General features: G+C 41.9%; 1 protein-coding gene across 3 annotated transcripts in view; it reads left to right on the top strand.

Annotated features, from left to right (window-relative positions):
• KLHL24 (kelch like family member 24) overlaps positions 1–6208 on the top strand; it is a 59305-nt gene extending 53097 nt beyond the window's left edge. For all 3 annotated transcript variants that reach the window (XM_085867768.1, XM_085867762.1, XM_085867764.1), the window contains exons 8-10: positions 225–413; positions 958–1146; positions 3934–6208. In XM_085867768.1, coding sequence (XP_085723894.1) covers positions 225–413; positions 958–1146; positions 3934–4119 — 564 coding nt within the window. In that variant the 3' untranslated portion in view covers positions 4120–6208. The remainder of the gene's footprint in view (positions 1–224; positions 414–957; positions 1147–3933) is intronic.
• The last annotated feature ends 16431 nt before the right edge of the window (positions 6209–22639 follow it).

Genomic DNA, 22639 nt, shown 5'->3' with positions numbered 1-22639 from the left:
CTTTGAAATGTACAGCCACCACATTGCTTCCTATCAACATACATTATTGCTCTCAACATGACGACTCCACTTCCCAGCCAACCAAAATCACAGCACCTTCCAACAACCATAAAGCCAAAATCAAGAGATGTGTCATTCTACGTTTGGTAAGCATTAACCCCAACATGTTGCTGTCAGTTCACATACATGTCCTGACCAATGTTGTTTTTGCCTCCAATGCCCAGGTGTATGCAGTCGGTGGATATGATGGTTCCCAGCGTCTGAATAGTGTGGAGATGTATGACTCAGAAATAAATATTTGGTGTACAGCAGCTCCTCTTCCACTGGCTGTGAGCTCAGCAGCTATCGCAGCATGTTGTGATCGTCTGTATGTGGTCGGTGGAGGCACAGATGACAATACCTGTTCTGATCAAGTAAGTCAATGTTTTCATGTTATTATCACAAGATTAATCTTAATAATAATGACAAATAATTACATCAATAACAATATTCCTCGAGGGTATATGACTAGTTTTAATAATCAGATTTCTCCATACATTTGGTCTTTTAAAACCATGAATAAGGAAAGTCATTTCCCCTGTCATTTGGAGTTTACTGCTGTTTACTGTTGAACAAAAAGTTGCCTAACTCCGTAAGTAATGAAAATATAGAGATGCAATAATAATAAAAAAAATCATCAATGCAATATTTTGAAGGTGATCTCGAAAGCATACTTTTTCTGATTTACTTATTTTATTGTCGAAGATATGTGGAGCAGTTTTAGTCATTTCGACTCATCAGGTGGTTAAGCGCGACTGCTGGGCCGAAGGTGAAGAGTCTACATTGCAATGCTGTTCTTCGTTGGCCAATTTTTCCTCATTTATTCCACTCAACCTTTCACAGGCTTATTTCTAGCTGCTGCTCAAATTTGTATGATGATATGTCACCGCAAAACCATTTTACCTCAAACACCCCCAGGTGCAATGCTATGACCCAGACAGTAACACGTGGACCCTACGTGCTCCCATCCCCATCGCTCGGCGTTGCATCAGTGCTGCCAGTCTCAACGGCTGTGTGTTCATAGTCGGGGGCCTTACTTCTGAGATCCTCTGCTATGATCCTTCAGATGATACCTGGGAGACAGTTTTAAACAACGCAGAAAAACAGGTAAGGAAAACGTAGGCTTGGGAACAAGCCACTGCCTACCAACCGTACAATCTAACAATTAATAAAGTAGGTTAAACAAAATGATAGATTTCGAAACAAGAAGAGAAATTGGAGCACGATAAGAAGGATTTAAAAAGCTGGGAAGCAAAAAATAGATAATTAAAGGAAATCATGTAAATATTGTTGTTTCACAGATGTATTTTGAGTAAGGACCAAACACAGAAGGTATTTCCCCGAATTTATGAATCGGTGCTTGCTGTAGTTCAATTATCCTACATCATAGTGCAGAAGTATCAAACTTTCCTTTGAGCTGAAGAGCCTGGGCTTGATTCCGAATGAGAGTTTCAACTCTCAGATTGGTGTTTGTCAGGCAGGGCATTAATTACATCATGGAGTGAGTTGGCTGAATTGGACGGACGTTGAGCCAGGTGTTTCCAAGGAAGATGTTTCGTTTCAAAAGAGACTCCTTTATTGATGTAGTGCAGACATCCAATTGTTTGTACATGCCAAGTACCTGAAAATTTGCTCTGGTAAAGGAGATTCACAACTACCATGGAAGAAAGAGGAAGGTTAAAAAAAAAGTGAGTGCACTTCATTAGCAGTGTGCTTCTGGGGAGACAGCAGGATATCAGAATCCTTACTCATGGACCATAACTCATGTCCATAACTTGTGGACCATAACTCATGGTCCATAACTCATGGACCCGTGTTTGTGTGTTTGTTACTTGCAAAATCGAAGATTTTTCAAGTGTATTAGTCAGTCGATTTTGTTATGCTGTCTGTTGTCTGTCTGTCTGTCTGTTTGTCGCCTACATGTCACAATTTTAAACCGATCTTCACAAAACTTCACCACGTGGTAGAGTTTGTCATAAGGAAGAAGTCTATTGTTTTTGAGGTCAAAAGGTCAATGTAGGCCAAAGGTCAACAACTTTGGTGAGATTTATAAAATCCTCAATTTTCATCCGATTCACTTGAAATTTAAAGAGGATTTATATTTCAGGTCACCAAATTCAACTAGCTAATTAATTTTGAGGTCAACATGGACCAAAAGGTCAACATAGGCCCAAGGTCAACAAGGTGGTATTTATGAAATCCTCAATTTTCATCCGATTGACCTGAAGTTTGAAGAGGATTTATATTTCAGGTCACTCAATTCAACAAACCAATTATTTTTGAGATCAGCATCGACCAAAAGGTCAACAACTTTGGTGAGGTTTCTAAAATCCTCAATTTTTATCCGATTGACTTGACTTAAAATTTGAAGAGGATTTTTTTTTAATTTCAGGTCACTGAATTAAACGAGCCAATTATTTTTGAGATCAACTTAAACCAAAAGGTCAACAACTAAAGTGGTATTTCTAAAATCCTGAATTTTCATCCGATTGACTTGAAATTTGAAGATGATTTATATTTCAGTTCACTGAATTCAACCACTAATTATTTTTGAAGTCAAATTTGTTTTATGTATTTTGCAAGTATCGTGCTCAGCGTGACGTCTTCTTCATGTTATTCTGTCTGTTTGTCACGCTACTCCTCGCACAGTTCTAGGCCAATTACATCCAGACTTACTACAGAGGATCAGCATGATCCCATTTAATGTATAGGGTTGTTTTTATCTTTGCCGGTCGTCTTGGGGGGAGGGGAGGGGGGACGCAAATTCTCTATGTAAATGTGTATCACGTAGCGCCGCCTCCAGGTTGGGGAGGGTATTCCAAGTCTCCACCCTTTACAGTGCAGTTTTCCTGTCCCCACATTTTTCAGGTACAGTGAGGTGTTTTGAATTATAAGCAGTTGGTATGTTTTTGCTTCTTGTTGGTTATCCAGGTTAGTTTTTTTTTTTGCCTATACAGAGCTGTCAGTTGCGTATACACCGCCCAAATAAAAGCATGCATCAGAAGAACGCATTGCATGCTTGGAACAAGATCGCCCATAGGGCGAGTACTCTGCTATTAATGAGCAAACAGGGAAAGTCCGGAACGAGATGTGCAATGACGAGAGGAATAACCTCACACAAAGTTCACATCAGGATAATCGTCATTACCATTTTTCAATTTTTGAAAAATATGTCTCTTTTAGCATTATTACACAACTTTATATTTCTTGTGCATTATGCTACTAGTTTGTAGATTGCAAAATTTTAACATTGCCATTTCTTGGTCTATTTTATCTCATTTTAAGAGCTTTATTGATCAATTCTGATTCTGATGTGCCATACCAAGTTACAGCATCAGTGTTGCTGAAGCAGTTTCTTGGCAAGGGATATACTGTGTGGTTTGCCATTGCCTTCCCATCAGTTGTTTGGGCAGGATTTGCAATTTGGCCGTGGTGCAGGTGATAGCTCACCTGTTCTTTGCGAAAGACAACATGGGATCTTTAACATCCAGTAACGAATGCCGGCAGATGGAACGCCCAGTTTAACGTCCATCCGAGGGACGGCACACACAATGATTAATAACTTAGACTCGACAGCTTCGAGGCGAATGTGAGTACCTCTCGGACCTCCTGCCAGCCCTTTTGATCAATAGTCTATATATCAATATTGGAATAAGGTTGATTTGCACAAGGAAACTTGTTTGAGTAACTTTGAAAATGTGAAAAAGAAAATTAAATTCCTTCCGAACCCACATTGTTTTTGTTACATAAATGCTCCTCTTTTTTGATCATATCAGAGTGAAAAGGACAATTGCTGTACTTGACTCATAAATACAAGTGTCGAGCATACTTTGTCATTGTGCTGCCAGTTCTGTTTCTGCTATTCCTCATTCAAATTACATTTGCCTCCCTTAGGAGAACTGTGGCATGACTGTCTGTAATGGAAACATTTTCATTCTTGGAGGCAAGGGAGAGCAGGGAGATGCGACAGATGCTGTTTTCTGTTTTGATCCGTCGTCACGCCAGTTGAACCGAGTTGCAACAATGCAACGGGCCGTTTGTTATCATGGCTGTGTCACCATCAATCGCAACTGTCAATGAGAGAGAGAGAGAGAGAGAGAGAGAGAGAGAGCAGTACAATGGACTAACACTCAAAAGGAGGCTGAAAAGTGAATTCAAACAGAAACTTTTTGCCTTTGACATTCAAGATTTTGTATTAAAATGAAAGTAATTCTCCTCTTGCTGCCATGCAAGTCATAATTATAGGCAACCAGCCCTGTGCAGATTTTTTACACATGACCCTAAACATGCTGGGATATAATTTGATTAACACATGGGCCACACCTGCATGGAAGCCGTTGCTTGGTGTGGCTCATACACACAGATGTTTCCATTTTTTGTCCACTACCTGTAGTTTATATCTGCATCTCTATTTTTTTTCATTTTTCTTCCTGGTGCATTCTTTTTTACTCGGAGCACCCACTCCCACCGGGAGCGGCCAGGGGAATCATATTATTATCCTTAGGATTATTAATACCATGTTGGCCCAACTTCGATGGACAATTTAAAGTGGCAATTTAAATATTTCCACAAAGTGATACAGTATTCCCTCACTTTAAACGATGGATGCTTTCCGAGAAAATGGCATTCAAAGTAAATTTGTTTGAGGCGAACCGCCTTTAACATGGTACAAGGGGAAATAGGTTCCAGACCCTGTCCCAAGACCCAACAGTGCACTGTTTTCTTACTAACTGACAAAGCGAACACAAATAATACATCAATATTCAGTAATATAATTCAATACAAACACAGTATAAATGAATACTGAGGTGAAACAAACGCCCAACGATTGTCGGGCCATCTTCACTTTCAAGTCATTGAAACACCTCTAACTTGGTTTCAAGCATTATACTCTTCTTATGCTTCTTCATGGGGGCTCATCAAAAAGATGAACCACTTGTAGGACATTCGAGGTGTGTCATGATGTGAAAGAGTGCCAGGAGCGAGTGACGGACAACTTGCTATGGTAAATAGTACACATATGCATTACGCTGAAGCGTCACTTGGTGTTTTGGCGGGATTTCCGACAATGCACTGCGACAAGGCAAATACTGTATTAAACAAATTGTTTAACTCAGAACCACACCGTTTATATCAATTTTTTTGGTGTTAATACATAAATCGTTTAACTTTGAAACCGTTCCAAGTGAACACGTTTAAAGCGAGGGAATACTGTACTTTCTTCTGGGACGCCACAAATTTCAGCACCGGAGGGCACTGTGTTTAATTCTGAGGTCGCACGCTACAAATTTTAACACGCACACCACCAGAGGGCACTGTATTTGAATTCTGGGCACACCCACAAATTTTAGCATACACACCACCCAAGGGTGCTGCATTTCCATCACATGCATACAACCATACCCATATATGCCATAGCTCCATTATATACGAGCAGGGTATGCTTACACATTGTTAGCAATAACGAACTGTGCTTCCCCATTGTCTCGGATCACACTCCTGCATCTGATTTTTCATTTATTTATTTATTTATTTATTTATTTTTTCATTTATTTATGTATTTTTTATGAACGCTTTCCGACAGTTCTGTGATTTTTCTCAGTGTATCGGGTGCTTCCCCCATTGTCTCGGGTTGCTCACCTGCATTTTTTTTCACTTATTTATTTTCATTTATTTTTTCCTTTATTTATATTTTCATTTACGGACGCTTTCCGACAGTTCTGCGACTTCTCCCCGGTGTATCGGCTTCGATGTCCATCAGCACACAAAATTACCATGCTTCTCCAATGTCTCGGGTCGCTCACCTGTATTTTTTTCATTTATTTATTTTCATTTACGGATGCTTTCTGATGGTTCTGTGATTATTTTTTCCTGGTGTATAGGCTTCGATGTTCGCCGGCATGCAAAATTTCAGCTTTCTACGTCACCTGGAAGGTACCAATGTTTAATATCAGGTCGATAAGATGTTTTCATTCTACTTCAGAACACCCATTAAAATGCTTCGACATTAAAAAGGCCAATAAAAGATTATTTTATTGAAAAATGTCCCTTGTCCTGGAGTTTGATCAACACTCCATGAATTCCCATTATATCAACAGCATAATTTCTCGCACATACCAAGTTTAAGCATTCTATTCTGGACAGCTATGACTATTTGTGTTTGATGTACTTGTAATAGCATTACATAAATTTTTTTTTAAAAATTCATACATGACCTGAGAAAGAAACAAGTAAATAAAGATTCCAGCTATCATCATCATCATCATCATCACTCTACCATACTTTTTACAGAGCATCAGTGCTGCCAAAGCAGTTTCTGGTGAGGAGTTATGCTGGGTGTTTTGCCGTCATCTTCTCAGCCATCAGTGAGGGCAGTAAATTGTAATTTATTCAGGGTGCAGGTGGCATCTCACCAACTCTTTCTGAAGGACACTGTAGGATCTTTAACATCCACCAACTAATGCGATTAGCCAGGACACCCACTGGGCTAGCAGGATGGCCAAAGTGTATGCACACTTGCCTCTGCGCCATCTAGCCTGGGTTTGAATCTCGGCCCAGCTATAAACTGTCATCCTGGTGTCTCACATTCAGGCTGGGCAAGACATCAATGTGTGCGCTGTCCCTTACATACTGGGTGTCCCATCTAACAGCAATGGTTTGTGGACATCAAAGACCCTACGGTGTCCTTCATGAAGAGTATGCGAGCTCTGAACGGTACCTTTGTTTAATTCCAAATTCCTGCTCTTACCTTGAGGGGCCACGACATTAATTGGCACACCCGCGCTCCCAGCAACCACAGGCTGCATACAACATGAATGAAGGATACCAACTTTAGCATCCATCCAAAGGATGGTGCACAATTGATGTATTGCGCTCCTGGCAACAAACCAATGTGACAGTTTATATGTGTGTGTGGAGATTCAAACCCTGGTTAGACAGCTTAAAGGCAAGTGTGTATATCTGGATCTAGGCTATCATACCAACCCCACCTTTGTTTACTCACAAAACTAATTCAAAAAAGGAATGTTTTGAGGTATTCATTGTTTTTCAAATCTGTTGAGGTTCCATGAGTTGAAAATGACCATCACATTGATCTGTTCATTCAATCAAGAAATATGATGTCAGAAAGTGCCAAGAGTTAAGTTGTTTGCCAAGTTAAATGGCTGTTTAAGATGAGCATGAAAGCTGAAAGCGATGACTGTCTACAAATTATTACATACTAGTTTATGCATTCGCAGAAAAGGCTTCATAACATATGGGACCACCACTGGCTCTTGACATAAGTGTAACATGTCTTCTTGTCGACTAAAACAGACGATCCACCTCTCATTGTAAGATGTTATCCCATTCTGTGACTGTCAGTTCCAGTGGATTAAGAGAACTCCGCAACTGCAAGCAGGTTGATGCCGGATGTTCCAAGCATGTTCAATTGGATTTAAGTCCTGTCCAAGTGTGCGATGCTTCAGTTCTTAAGTGCAGCATAGACAACATGGACACAATGCGGTTGGGGCATTGTCATCCATAAAGATTAGATTGGGACTTTGCTGCTTTGCTGGGCCGCTATAGGGAGAACTATGTGCGTAATGATCGCATCTCTGCATACGACACCAGTCATAGCTCCCCTCTGAATTCGTGAAATTGAGTGCCAACCCTAACTGACAATCTTCCTCAACCAAACCGATCATGCTGTCGAATGGCACAATTACCAACTTGCATCTCACCCTCATATTCAGCCTCGAGCAGCTCCATCATTGAAGTCTCAGCAAAGTCTCGACATGTTCATCAAAGAACACTGTGCCAACAGTTCACTCCCTGGTTATGCAATGTTGGTGGCCCATTGCATGTGCTGCTGTCGATGAGTAGTGATCTTCTGGACGTCATACCAATGGAAATGAAGCCTGTCCAAGACCGTTTCCGTTAAAATTTAATGGTTAAATGAACTTCTCATGTCAATATGACAGGTCAAATACTGTGGGGAAGCATCAGCAAGAACGGACAAGAAATGAACGCATCTCCAAAGTCAGGTTGCATTTTCATTTTGGGAAGAAGATGTTCCAGGATTTCCAACATTGCAAGAATTTCTGGATTCCCGGTGTTGTGCTTCGACGTCGTGAATCTTTGACCCATGAGGTAATGCATGTATGCATCAAGCAGCGAGTTGTTCATGTGCACGGGAATTGTGCGTTCTCATCCAGGGTTCCATCTCTCACTTGAAGAAGGGGACCCCACCAGAAGTGGTGAGTGATTCTCAAGATGTTGCACCTTACTGAGAAAATCTACTGCAGGGTGCACCAGAAAATGAGGCAACGGTAGTTTCTGAAGATAATCCATGTGACAATGAAGGACACCGCAGAGGCTCAACCTTCTTTTACACAAGATCGAGGCTCATGGCAGAAATAAATGACAGATGGCAGCATATTCATATACTGGCAGAGGATCAAAATTGAAAAAGGGAGACAAAGCACATGAGTGGATGAATGATAGTCAGTAAAGGGGTGGGAAGAGGGAAGGAGGTCAAGGAGAGTAGAAGGGAGCAGTCCAGTGGGTGGAGGAGAAAGACTGAGGTGGGTGACGGTGGGTAGAACTCTTGAAGGGATGCAGGGAAGGCCACAAAATGACACATGGAGATGAGTAAATATGGGGATGACCTAATGGAGGTTTGTTCAGCTCACAATTGGGGAAGTTAACTTGCTATTAGATTACAGAAAATTATGAGTGACCTGGGAAAGCTAGTAGTGGATGAAAGGATGAGAGAGAGTGGGAGGAATTAGGCTAGAATTGAAGCAATAGAAAACAGAGTTGAAATAGAAAACAGACATCGTGGCACTCGTCCTCCTGCAAGGAAATAATAATAATAATATGAAAAGCCTTGGACTCGATCACCTCCAGAGAAGCAAGATGAGAAGCATGTGTCCCAGCCCAGAGTGGGCCACACTCATAGTTCTCGAGATGAATGCTTGATAGACAGTGATGACCTCTGTGTGGCTCACAATGGGCTTTGTTGCATCAGCCAGCCTTTGAGGCCAGTTTGAATATATTGCCTTCCAAAGACGGGTTATGAGAGATATTGTGGCCGAGCAGCTTCATCGACTGTTCCTCTTCCTGGGGTTGGCCAGTGCAGTATACCTGGGGGTTTGAAACTTGATCTTTGCAGAAGAACAGAATGAGAGCATGGAATGTTCTAGGTGATTGACCAACAACTTAGCCTAGTGTTGGCTAAACGGTTAAGATGGCTGCTTAAAATCTTTGGGTCTTGAGTTTGAGCCCCTGTTGCAAAAATGAGTACCAGTCTACTGGAATCAGGGGGCACTACATCAGCGGCACAGCTGCGCTCCCAGCAATGATACAACCAGCAGCCATCGGCTGCATTCTAAATGATGACCAACAACTTAAAGTTTTCGTGCCACAACTCTAAATTCCTGTGTTAATCCTGCTCCCCCCCCCCCTCATTCTTGTCTATCATCGTAAGCAGTTTCGACAACAAGGCAAGACAATCCCTACAACTTGCTTCAGGGCCCTGAACTTGGTCTATGCTAATCTGACAACAAAGAGTTCAGCCAGGTAACTGAAAAGCCCCAATTGAAAAAAAAAAAAATATATATATATATATATATATATATATATTTCTGAGGTTTAAGGAAACATGACCACAGAAATGTTTTTGACCACATCATTTTGGTATTTGGTCACATATATTTTGTTTGGGGAGGAGTTGTATATTTATATATATTTATTAAATAATGATCTGAAAGGGGAGCTGCCTTACATAACCCATTATTGATGTTAAAAGATACCCCCTTTTCTGTCCAGTTGGGGGCAATGTTCTTTTATATTCTGTTCTTACGTCAACAAAAAATGCAATGACTGTCAAATGAACTCCTGAATGTTGTCTTTCTTTCTGTTTGAGAGTTACCAAGTTATTACAGGTTGAATCTGCGGAGTTATCCATCACGTCACATTATATATCAGTAGGCTTGCTCTACCTTTGATGAAGGTGCAGTACATTTGGCAGGTGACCAAACTCGCATTCAAAAGGAGGGATAGGCACTTGGCCCTGTCAAATGAAACAGGATCGAGCACTTATAACCATGCCAAATATAAAAGCAGGATGACGTTAAGGCCGTGCTGCTGGAGGCATCTATCGACAGATAATTCTTTGACAAAAGAATGAATTTGGCAATGCTGTCATGCAGCTCCGAACCGAAGAGCTGCCAGGTGTCTCTCTCACTCTATGGAACAACCTATTATGATAAAGAAAAGTTGTTGTGACCCTTCAAATTATTTTACCTCCATATGCTGCATATCCTTCTAAAATCATAGGAAAGGGTAATAATGGTGGTGTTGAAAGTGGAGTTACCATCCAAGTAGACCAAGGCAGAATAGTGGATGAGACCAGGTGCTGCGGAGTGTATAAACATCCAAACAAACAGGTTTCTAGGATATACTGTACATCGGATGTAACTTCCTTCCTTTCTTCGTGCACGGATTGCTCGCTGTAATATTGTGAGGTCATCATGCTCATCCGAGTTTTGAATAAGTTGAGAAAAATTAGTTTCCATTACATGTTAATTGTTTCGACAAAAAAATTTCAAGCTGCTGCTGTTAGGGTTGATGCAAAAGGAGGTAACAAAACAATAAAATATATGGTGTATGAACATATGGTGCTTTTTCGTTTCGGAGTGTGTATCAACACATCAACAGAGTTTCCGGACCTCACCACAATTCCCAGTTTCCACTCCATTAATCACAAAGCATGACCTTCAGCAATGTGGTATGATTCTTGAGAATTTTATGAGAACATTTCCCTAACCACCGCCAAAGCCACTCTGGCTTGTAAGTCAGGCAAATGTCCGACTTGAGTAAGCTGAATGGCTTTGGATGTTAATGTGCAGTATAAGCATGTAGCAGAAATGATGTGGTGGACAAGATGGTGTCATCGCCAACACCCGCCTCCAACTCCTTACCCATCTCCCTTGTCGACCCTGACCCTTGTAATATCTCGACCAAGGTTTTGAAGACATATAGTCGGGCCTAATCTGCTTCCATCATTCCTGTGAAATGATGTCAAGTGTGTTTTAACATCATGCATGGCCCAATGTGAGATGAACTGCATCTTAAGCCACCGGGATAAGTCTTGGAAGATGTGTGCGTGAAGCCGTGAATCCTTTCATAGTGCTCATTGTCATGCATGGGTGTTGGTCTGGGGACACTGAAAAGCATTGAAAAAGGAAGGATGCAGAAAGCCCCGGTTATTCTTGGCCACTTTATAGTGCCAGCAATTCTGTTTGCTCTTCGTGGGCCATTTCAATGGCTGACCTGTTTCCCAGTGGGATCTCCTGGTTGTGCCTCATCACTTCGACGGAAATGTTGCAGTTAATCTTGTAAGTTGGGGGATGTGGTGGCAGCACAGTTGCAAAAATTGTACGAGAATATGGAAAGTGTACATGGTGTAGACTGGCATTTGAAAAATGAGTTAATGTCAGGGGAAGCATCTAGAAGTGTAATCAAAATAAAGGCCAATTACTGCACTGTAATCCCAAGAAGAATACCAGACATAACGACACACACACACACACACACACACACACACACACACACACACACACACACACACACACACACACACACACACACACACACACACACACACTATGTTCTGGTAAGTACTTACAAAAGGTATTTTATTTGAAGTTAAAACCTAAACTTATAAGCAATTGACTGATTTCCCAACTGCCCGGATCATCAGCTGGGCACCGTTTATCATTGAGGTTTTGATCCTTTCAGCCCAGAACCTCTCCAAACGGTGGATCCACAACCTCAACCAAAGGTCCACATCAGTAGATTACTCAACATCAATGGACCCACAACCTCAAAGTTGTGTCCAGTCAGTCAACACAGCAACGCAATATCCTCATTCAAACTCATTTAATTCTCACTTTTATTTAAAGTATTACTACATATGACTAACTTTAATCATACATCGCTTTATATGATAATAAATTAAGTGATAAACACTTTACCTTGCAGACAAGTCATTTACTCCGCACCTCCATCGAACCATCGACTCAAAACTGTCATTCAAATATTCAAACTGTCATTAACAACCGATTTTAACATGCTGCACTGTGCATCTTAGCAACCACCAATAAATTATATTCATGCTTCTTTATAATGTATTTTATAAATAATATTTCAAAATTGTATTTTCATCTAAATACCTCCATTATTTAATACCATCCACAAATAAATAAATTATATATATATATATATATATATATATATATATATATATATATATATATATATATATATATATATATATATATATATATATATATATATATATACACACACATCCAGTGGGACCATACTCTGTGTAGAGCGTTGGTGATGCCAAAGCAGTCTCCTTGGCTATTGGGCACAATCCTAGATGGGTCGCCACTCCGACACAGGATACCAGCACGCTGGCACTCATTTTGCTGACCTCAGAAGGATGACAGGCCAAGTTAACCCCACCTGGTATGACTTCAACAGCTGAGCGGGATTTGAACTCGGGACCCTAGGATCCCAAGCCCATCACTCTAACCATTAAGCCAACACCAGGCACATGCACATACATATATACGTATATACATATATATATACACACATATATATATATATATATATATATATATATATATATATATATATATATATATATATATATATATATATATATATATATATATATATATATTGGGTGGTCGCTAGAGTACCCTTATTTTCTCTTTTTCCGTCTGTATGTTTGTTTGTATGTCTGTATGTAATGGACAGCTCTGGAGGCCAGAGGGGTCAACCGGTTTTGATGAAACTTTACAGGTCGGTTCATACCAGGATCTAGTATGCTCTTGAGCACCGTTGCTATGGACACCACCATTGCCTAGCAACGGGACTTTGACATTTTTGAAAAATCCTAAAAAAAATTATATTTTCGAAAATCAAAAATCGGCTTCCAGGCTTTTATGCGCACTATAATCAACCTTTGTCAAAAAATTTCAGCCCGATCCGTCAAAAACTGTATGACTAGTATGCAATTATGTCGCCTTCCAGCTTGTGTGTATATGTATATATATATATATATATGTATATGTATATATATATATATATATATATATATATATATATATATATATATATGTATATGTATATATATATATATATATATATATATATATATATATGTATATGTATATGTATATATATATATATATATATATATATATATATATATATATACTGTATATGTTTAATGAATAATATTAATTAAATAATTTACCTCACTAAAATAATTCATTCATTATTATTATTATTATATCAAATGCAATAGGAACTTGTTTGACAGGTAAACCAACCAAACTTAAATAAAAGGTGACGATGGAGTCTAAAGACATTCTCACAAGACCTGATCAAACAATTAGCCAAATATCCTTTGTTTAACATGATGGAAAAAAACACTCAGCACGTTCCACAAAATCATCCTTTACTGAACAAATTCTTGCAAATCTAAGTAGCTGAGATAAAAAGACATTGCAACCCATTTTAATTGGTACATTGCCACCTGGAAAGGTATCACGTACAAGACTACAGGGAAACTGAAATCATCAACTTTATGATATACACTTGTACTTAAACCATTCTGTCTAACTCTCACCAACACGTCCAGATATGCAGCTACTGTACAATCATTACCACTCCTGTTTCCAATCACGCTACCTGGATAAATCTTGTGTAGCTGCCTATCAAAAAAATTATAGTTAACCATGCAAATATCGTCTATATAATGACTTGTCTGACATAATATTTTAACTAATCCTAATTTTTGTCTCCTTCAGTTTCTACATGAATAAAAATTCTCAGAAAATAAGAAAAATGTCAGCTGGTACGGTGCTGAAATTCCCACGCAAGGGAATACCCTTAACCTGTTGAAACATTATCCCACAAAAACACACAAAAATATTAAATAAAACAGCCATGCCGTTAAAGTCATCGCGGTGTTGCAATAACAATTTAGTGATGAGCATAAATTAGGGGAAATATGTTGAGTGGAACTTGTCATTTTCACCACAATATCAGCAGTGCATATCAGAAGGGATTGCAGCACACCTTGTCACATCAGAGATTTAGAATAACAAAGATGTCACATCATTTGAAAGGAGCTTATTCACGGGTGCATCCCAAATAAGTACAAAAGCAATAAGAAGAGTAAATGCTTACATATATCGGGCATTGAGCAGACAACGTTTTCCAGAATTTAATGATGTGGGCAAAACCGAGAAAATGTTGTCACAAAGAGAGATATAGTTGTGCACAAAACCTTTGTTAGTGGATGGAACAACTCGAGTGAAGTCGATGGCACGCCATCGCAAATCCTCATGCTTCCCACCAAAAGCAAAGTTGAATGATGGCAAAAACTTCCACCAGGAATGACATAATATCAAATTTTCATTGAAAAAATCTTCAGTTTTGACCCTTGCCACCCTAAGGCACCACCCACTTGGGCATGGACCAGTGATCAAATTCAAAAAATCATTACATATTTCATGATTATAACTACCACGTTTGGTGAATTTCTGCACAACCGATGAGGATATAGTGTGACGGACAGACAGATACAGACGGAGCTGATTACAGTATCCATATATATATATATATATATATATATATATATATATATATATATATATATATATATATATATATATATATATATATATATTGAAATGAGAGCGAGAGATGAACCTTCAGAGTTTAGGCTTTATTCCATTTGATTGGAGCCGCTTCTACGGGCACACCGGGGAATACAGGTTCAGCTTGGAGTGCATAAGCAGTAACGTATACATGTGCAATTAATCACCGCAGAATAAATCCGCGTAAGCACGGAGTTCGATATAATCTCCATTCTCACCAGTCAATGAGCACCTTCAGTTAACGAGCATCAAGTGAACAGCCGATGTAAATGGCAATGCCCCGGGGACAAGCACTCGTGCCGCAGAGACCTCCCCTTATACGCGAGACGCACAACATGTGATCCCGCGTCATGTCCCTCCATTCACCTCAATTCACCACATTCTCCTCACCTTTAAAATGTAACTAGGGGCCCATCTTACACACCATGATTGCTTTAGCACTATAGGAGTATACATTTCAAGCAACGCGGACTAATAGGTCTACAGAAGCATACATGCCAAGCAGTGATTATTTTGAGTTGGAGGAGCATGGAAATGAGCATCGATATATGATATAATGGGCATATAGGAGCATGAGCAGCGAGAATGCCGATAATCCCCTTTACAGATTGAGTCGTCGAGGGGCCTTATTCGTCGACCTCTCCGGGAGTAAACGGCAGTTTCACTTGAGGGAGACTCCCGATCCTCTTGGTGAGCCTCGACTTGTGCCGGGGATGACTCCTCGATCGCTCTCGGGTGGAACGCGGCAGCCCCGTCGCCCGGCGGAGTTCCTGGGGGGGAAATGTCAGAAGGAGGAGTGCCAGAAGGTGGTGTACCGGCGGGAGGAGTACCTGAGGGAGCCAGATGGCGAACCGACACAGTGGTCTCCCTGCCATCCGGGAGCCTGACATGAGCATACTCTGGATTAGTGTCAATGAGTTCGACCCCCTCCACCAGGGGTTCATACTTGCTTTGTCGTACCGGGCGTTTCATGAACACTGTACCGGGATGGGTCAGCCAGTTGGGCACCGTTTGACCGTCAACATAACGTCGCTGGTGAGTAAACATTCGTTCGTGAGGAGTTGCATTGGTGGACGTGCAGAGCAAAGAGCGTATGGAATTCAGAGCGTCGGGAAGAGTAACCTCCCACCGCTCGGGGCCCAGTCCTCTCGATTTCAGCGCCAGAGTTACGGCTTTCCAAATAACTCCATTATACCTTTCCACCTGCCCGTTTCCCTGTGGGTTGTAACCCGTCGTTCGACTAGTTGCTATGCCGAGCTCCAGTAGGAATTGTTTTAGCCCGGCCGACATGAAACACGGCCCTCTGTCTGAATGTATGTACGAAGGTCTCCCAAACATAGCGAAGAGGTCAGAGAGACATCTCACGACAGTGCCCGAGGTCATATCCGAGCACGGAAATGCGAAAGGGAACCTTGAATATTCATCAACAACGGTGAATATGTATCTGTTGTCTGTTTCGGTCGGTAGGGGCCCTTTGAAGTCGATGTTTAGTCTCTCGAAGGGGGAAGTGGCCTTGATCAGTCTGCCAGATGCCGCGCCATAGAATCTGGGTTTTAGTTCAGCACAAACAGGGCATGAAGCATTCATTTGTTTAATATCTTCAACAGAATAGGGAAGATTTTGTCTGCGCACGAAATGTGCCATCCTGGTTACCCCCGGGTGGCACAGAGACACATGGAGGTCTTGCAAAGCCTGACTGATTGTTGCCGAACTGTAGACCCGAGAGAAGGTGTCTGCAGCAGGGTTTTCTTTCCCGGGCCGGTAAACAATGTCGTAACTGTAGCAAGCTAGGTCTATCCACCATCTCATAATTTTTTCATTCTTAATTTTCCCGTTATTTTTCCCATCAAACATGAATGCCACGGATCGTTGATCCGTAACGAGCGTGAAGTGGTTTCCCAGTAAATAATGTCTCCATTTCCGCAGCGCTTCGACGATGGCGTACGCTTCCTTCTCTATCGCTGAGTGTCTCTGCTCGCTTCTAGAGAGAGTTCTCGAGAAGAACGCGACCGGCCGCCCAGACTGATTAAGTGTAGCAGCTATGGCGTGATTTGAAGCATCAGTTTCCACCACGAAGGGCACCGAGCTGTCGATCGATAAAACCACGGACTTACTGATATCATCCTTGAGGTTGTGGAAAGCTCTTACAACAGCGGCATCTGGTGGAAAGTTTTTGCAATGCACTAGGGGATGTATTTTCTCGGAGTATTGCGAAATCCATCTCGCATAGTAAGCGAACATGCCGATCACCCGGCGCATTGTCTGCAAGTCCTGAGGTGGTGGAAGCTCACGGAGCGGGCGCAATCGTTCAGGATCAGGCTTAATTGTGCCGTCGGCTATCGTGTAGCCGAGAAGGTCAATTGACCTTGCCGAGAATACGCATTTCTCGTAGTTGAGAGTCAGATTATATTTTCTAGCAATGCTCAAGAATCTGTCCAGATTCCTATCATGTTCCCTCTGATCCCTACCGCACACTGTGACATTATCCACGTAAACAAAAGTGTCTTTGAGGTTTTCATCTGAGATGATGTCGTCCATAACCCGTTGGAAGCAAGCTACCCCATTCGTGACACCGAAAGGTATTCTCCTGAATTGGTAGAGGCGCCTCCCTACCTGGAATGCAGTGTAAGGTTTGTCTTCCTCTCGGATGGGAATTTGATGATAGGCGCTTCGCAAGTCGATGGTACTGAATACCTTATAATTGGCCACGCGTTCGACCATCTCATCTATGCGCGGCAGGGGGTAGGCGTCGAGTTGGGTGAAGCGATTGACCGTTTGGGAATAATCAACAACCATTCGTTTCTTATGGTTCTGACTGCTGGTTACTAACACCTGTGCGCGCCATGGCGAGTCGCTCGGTTCTATAATTCCTTTTTCCAGTAATCGCTTGGTTTCTGAAGTGATGAAATTCATGTCAGCAGTGGTATATCGCCGCGATTTAATCGCTATCGGTTTGCAGACCGGCGACAAGTTAGCGAACAGCTGGGGGGACGTCACCTCCGCGGTGGTCAACGCATTTAAAATTAGACGAGGTTTGCTTCCTCCAAAGGGTATTTCGACGCTCGTGTGCTGCTTGAGGACATTATGACCCAGAATTACGTCTGCGCACAAATCACGAAGCACCAGTACCCTTACATCCCGATGCGTGTACCCTTTTACGTCCAATTCAACATTGCAGTACCCTCGTACGCGGGATTGTAGTGAGGTGGCGGCCATGCATACCGTATTGTCAGTCGGGTGGATTACCCATTTCCTGCCCTTCACTAGCGAGCTGTTGACGAAACTTTCAGAGCTACCGGTATCAATCAGTGCCTCAGCCATATGCCCGTTAATTCGTACGTTGATGATAGCCTTGGATAGATTCCCCGGGGAGGCTGCAGTTAATTTATTCTGCGAGTAGAGAGCCGCAGAAGTGGGTTTATTTCTCCTTAGAGTAGATTTACATACCCTGGCATAATGCCCTTTCTTGTCGCAATTCATGCATGTGGCATCTCTGGCGGGACATTTTTGACGAGGATGCCTTTTGTACCCACAAAAGAAGCATTTACCAACCGGAGCAGTTGCTAAGGAGTTTGACGTGGCCTGGGTATCCGGCTCCTCGGGTGTTTCTCCATCCCCTATGTCTGGCTGTGTCTGTGCCAGTGGGGTTCCTTGGGTTCCCATCGTAGCAGCGTTCATGAGCAGCATCGGTGTCCCAAATGACTCAGATTGCTGCTGAGCCGTATCCATCGCTGGAGCCTGATCGACTACCTTGTCAAGAGTGGGTTGCGCTTTCTCTAGTAAGCGTTGCCGTATGTGGGCTGATCTGAGTCCTTGGATGAATGCCTCCCGTGTCGCTTCCTTTCGGTGTTCCTCGGCGCTTACCGCCCGGAAGCTGCCGTCTTTTCCCAGCTGATTCAGAGCTTGCAGGAACTGATCGATTGTCTCCCCGGCTGCTTGCTTGCGTGTGTTGAGAAGATGTCGTATGTATACTTCGTTCTTGGGCTTCACGTAGAGCGCTTGCAGCACGTCGATCGCTGCTTCGTAAGTGTCGCACTCCGAGAAGAGCCTGTACACGCTGGGCGAGACATGATTCACGAGAGCGGCAAATTTGTCAGCTCCCTCCTCGATGATGGTCAGATAGTGTGAGAAGGAACAGAACCAATGCGACCATTTCATTTCTGCGTCAGTCGCGTTTGGGTCTGCGTCAAACCTCTCTGGTTTGTAGATCTTGTCCATCGTTGGTTGAGAGAGCCGAGAAAATTAAATGGAATAAATTGAAATGAGAGCGAGAGATGAACCTTCAGAGTTTAGGCTTTATTCCATTTGATTGGAGCCGCTTCTGTGGGCACACCGGGGAATACAGGTTCAGCTTGGAGTGCATAAGCAGTAACGTATACATGTGCAATTAATCACCGCAGAATAAATCCGCGTAAGCACGGAGTTCGATATAATCTCCATTCTCACCAGTCAATGAGCACCTTCAGTTAACGAGCATCAAGTGAACAGCCGATGTAAATTGCAATGCCCCGGGGACAACCACTCGTGCCGCAGAGACCTCCCCTTATACACGAGACGCACAACATGTGATCCCGCGTCATGTCCCTCCATTCACCTCAATTCACCACATATATATTTTTTTAAAGTGGGGATAACAACGCTTAAGGGGAATGTTTTCAAGCCTATGCTTTAGGTATCATGGAGAAAGCATAAAATTCAGGATTTGCTTGTATATTGTGTGATACTACAAATAATACGAAGAGTATCAGGAAACAAAGTGAGGCAGAATGCCTCATTTTCCATAGTGTGGGGAGGTGTAGAATAGTCTAAGTCATTGTTAAGAGCGTGTAACTCACATTGTTGTTTTTTTTTGTTGTTGTTGTCTGTATGTAAAGGGTTATTTCCCCACCTTAGACCAGATGTGTAATTGTTCATGATAGTCCAGTCGGAAATCTGATAAATGTGCTTCTATAAAATGCTCGAGGAATTTTGGGGAAAAGTTGACAAACCACTTTTTTATCATAATTTGGGTATGCTGAGTCCATTTTTGCTGTCTGTCACCCTCTCCTGTGACTCTAAATGCCTCAAAATAGACAAAAGCAAAATGGCTGGCAAAGATGCTATTTTACTGTATTTTTTGCATACGTTCCTAAATTAAACACAAAGTTGAGTACTCTCCTCATTCAAAATGCATGATGATGTACAAAGTTATACTCAAATATGCAAAATACTGTTATTAGTTTCTTAACATAGGTTTATGGTGTCCATATTGAATTTTAAGATGGTTGTCATTGTAAATTGGTATATTGCCTATATAGGAAATATTTGTAGGCACATTCAAATGACGACAAACAGTGAATTAGATTAGGTACAAGCATTTAAGCAGTGCTGGGGCTCATGATTGCCAGTAAGAAATTCAAAGCATTTTACACTGAAACCTGTTCTTTAATAGTCAGGCTTGAATAGGTAATGACATACTAAAATTGTCACCATTCACCATTATAACATGTACCATCCCATTGAATGTCAATAACTAACTGGTAGTACAGAATGCTACTTTATATGTATTTAACTTTTTTGTCATGTATACCATCTATGAAATATTTAGTCATATATAATACATGTGATGTTATTTTTTTCGCGCTCGTGCTAAATAAACTCCAGACGAAGGTTCTGGAATAACTGACTGTATTGTCCGCAAACACATCGCTTATCACATACAACGAGCTTTTCATCCTGGACAGCGTTGCCCCAAAATATCCAGTCGCAATGTGCAAATAATTGTTCGCCACAATTTAATGGAATATGCATCTCCCTACAATGTCTCGTATGGAAATGATCGATATCTCTGCAATTGTGTCACTCAGTCATTCATTCACAGTTCTACTCATTGCGACAGTTGTCGTTATCCTTGCATTTGCATTGTGATGTGCACAACATACGAGACTTTCTGCACTTGCCACCGTAAATTCATACAGCCGGTGTTGCAGTTACAGGAAATCAGTTCCAGACATGACTGGGGTACAGGTGGCAATGACATCAAAATGGACACCAGTTTGTCCTCGCTCTGTTTCCAACCCATGGACTCGGGTGGAGGCAGATCTGGGTAGTTCAGATGTGCGTGTATCCACACTAATGCCTGATAATGTGAACGCTTCACATGGAAGAATAGTGCATCACTTGTTGTATTGGGGGGGAGTGACTGGAGCGCGGGACTTAACGAACAGTACTGGTCGAGCCTTGTCCATTGTGTCAACGTTGTGCATATTGTACAATTTTCAGACAAACAGTTCCACATCTTTAGCAGTTCCTTCTGTAAGATCTCCATTTCCAAGATTTTATAGTCGTCCATGATGCTCTGTAAAGACTTGCCATGCAGTGGATTTGCTTTGGCCTGAGAGGAAGGATGTCGCATCACTTCCAGTCAAAGCATGGAAGGCTGGAATGGTTTCCAGCACAGTCCGACCAAACGGCATCTGTCCCACTATTGTGTGAACAGGTATATATTTTCTTTTCTTGGCTGTGCCCGCTTTGAGCCAGAGTTTTGTGCAAGACATTCGAGGGAAGTGAGCCAGAAGAAGAACCAGAATGTCAGTATCCCTGGCTTGAACCACTATGCTGTCATCTTGGCTTTTAACACAGTGTAAAATAATACGGGTATCAGCCTCTTCATGCCGAGCTTCAAGCACCGATGTGTCCACATCCGGGTTGTTTGATTCAACCCTCTCCTCATCAGTGAACCCACCAGCCACAACGATGGTTTTGTCAGAGAGAAATCGTGCCAGGTCCGCCTTGTTTTCCCCACCAAGGCCAGGAAATTACTCTAATCAGCTGGCAAGGGCACCTCACGACTGTCAATGACTCTTCGATTGGGTCTGATGCCCTTGGCACGCCTCTTCCTCTTCACAGATTTAATGGACACCTTATAATATCTGTCGAATGCAACATCAATGCCTGTTTGTCTGTTTGATCTTTGTCTGTTTGACAGAGTCGCCGAGCCGAGGCCACTGGGTTGGAGATGATGCTTTGCTATCAGATTATGTCCAATGAGGATCAGGGAGTGCTCGTCACACTCCACATGTTTCGATAACACACACACACACACACACACACACACACACACACACACACACACACACACACACACACACACACACACACACACACATACACACACACACACACACACACACACACACACACACACACACACACACATATATATATATATATATATATATATATATATGCTTTATTGTTAGCTTCAAAGAAATGCATATTGACAGGGTGAGGTGATGGCAAGCAGATCTTTGCTCTTTTGTATAGCAGCTTTAGCTGCCATGTAGCTGACATTTTTTTGGAGCATGGCTGTGCCACTGATGCTGTGCCCCTATACCAGTACACTGGTACTCATTGCACTGACTTCAGAACAATGACAGGTTCAGTCAACCCCACCTGGTGTTAATTCAGTAACCAAGAGGGCTCAAACTCAGGAGCCTCGGATCCCAAGCCAGCCACCTTTTAAGCCAAGACCAGGCTTGGCAAGCAGATAAGAGACTGACACAAATAGAGGTAAAACAAAAGTATAATCAGATGTGGAAACAAGGCAAAGTTGTTTTCACATTTTATTTTCAGAACAGGCCATGATCTCCAAACCTTCACATTCTGTTCTCACCCTAAACCCACGGTATCTGCTCTTTACTGCACGTGAACTTCTGTCCGACTGAGACTAAGAAGTTCCTCGTCAATCTTGATACCTCCAAAAACAACTGAACCTGATGCAGAGAGAGCGTTATAACGATCAGCACCTGTGCTTCTGCGCTATGTTCTCATTTTTCTTTGCTCTTCCATAAATCCATCACAGATTATCACCTGCCACCTTCCTTCAGCAA

Source organism: Eptatretus burgeri, chromosome 2 (assembly GCF_056783735.1).
Source record: "Eptatretus burgeri isolate ZD-2024b chromosome 2, Ebu_testis_v1, whole genome shotgun sequence".
NCBI lineage: Eukaryota > Metazoa > Chordata > Myxini > Myxiniformes > Myxinidae > Eptatretus > Eptatretus burgeri.
The sequence above is the reverse complement of the archived record's forward strand: the minus strand, read 5'-3'. Positions and strand labels throughout refer to the sequence as shown.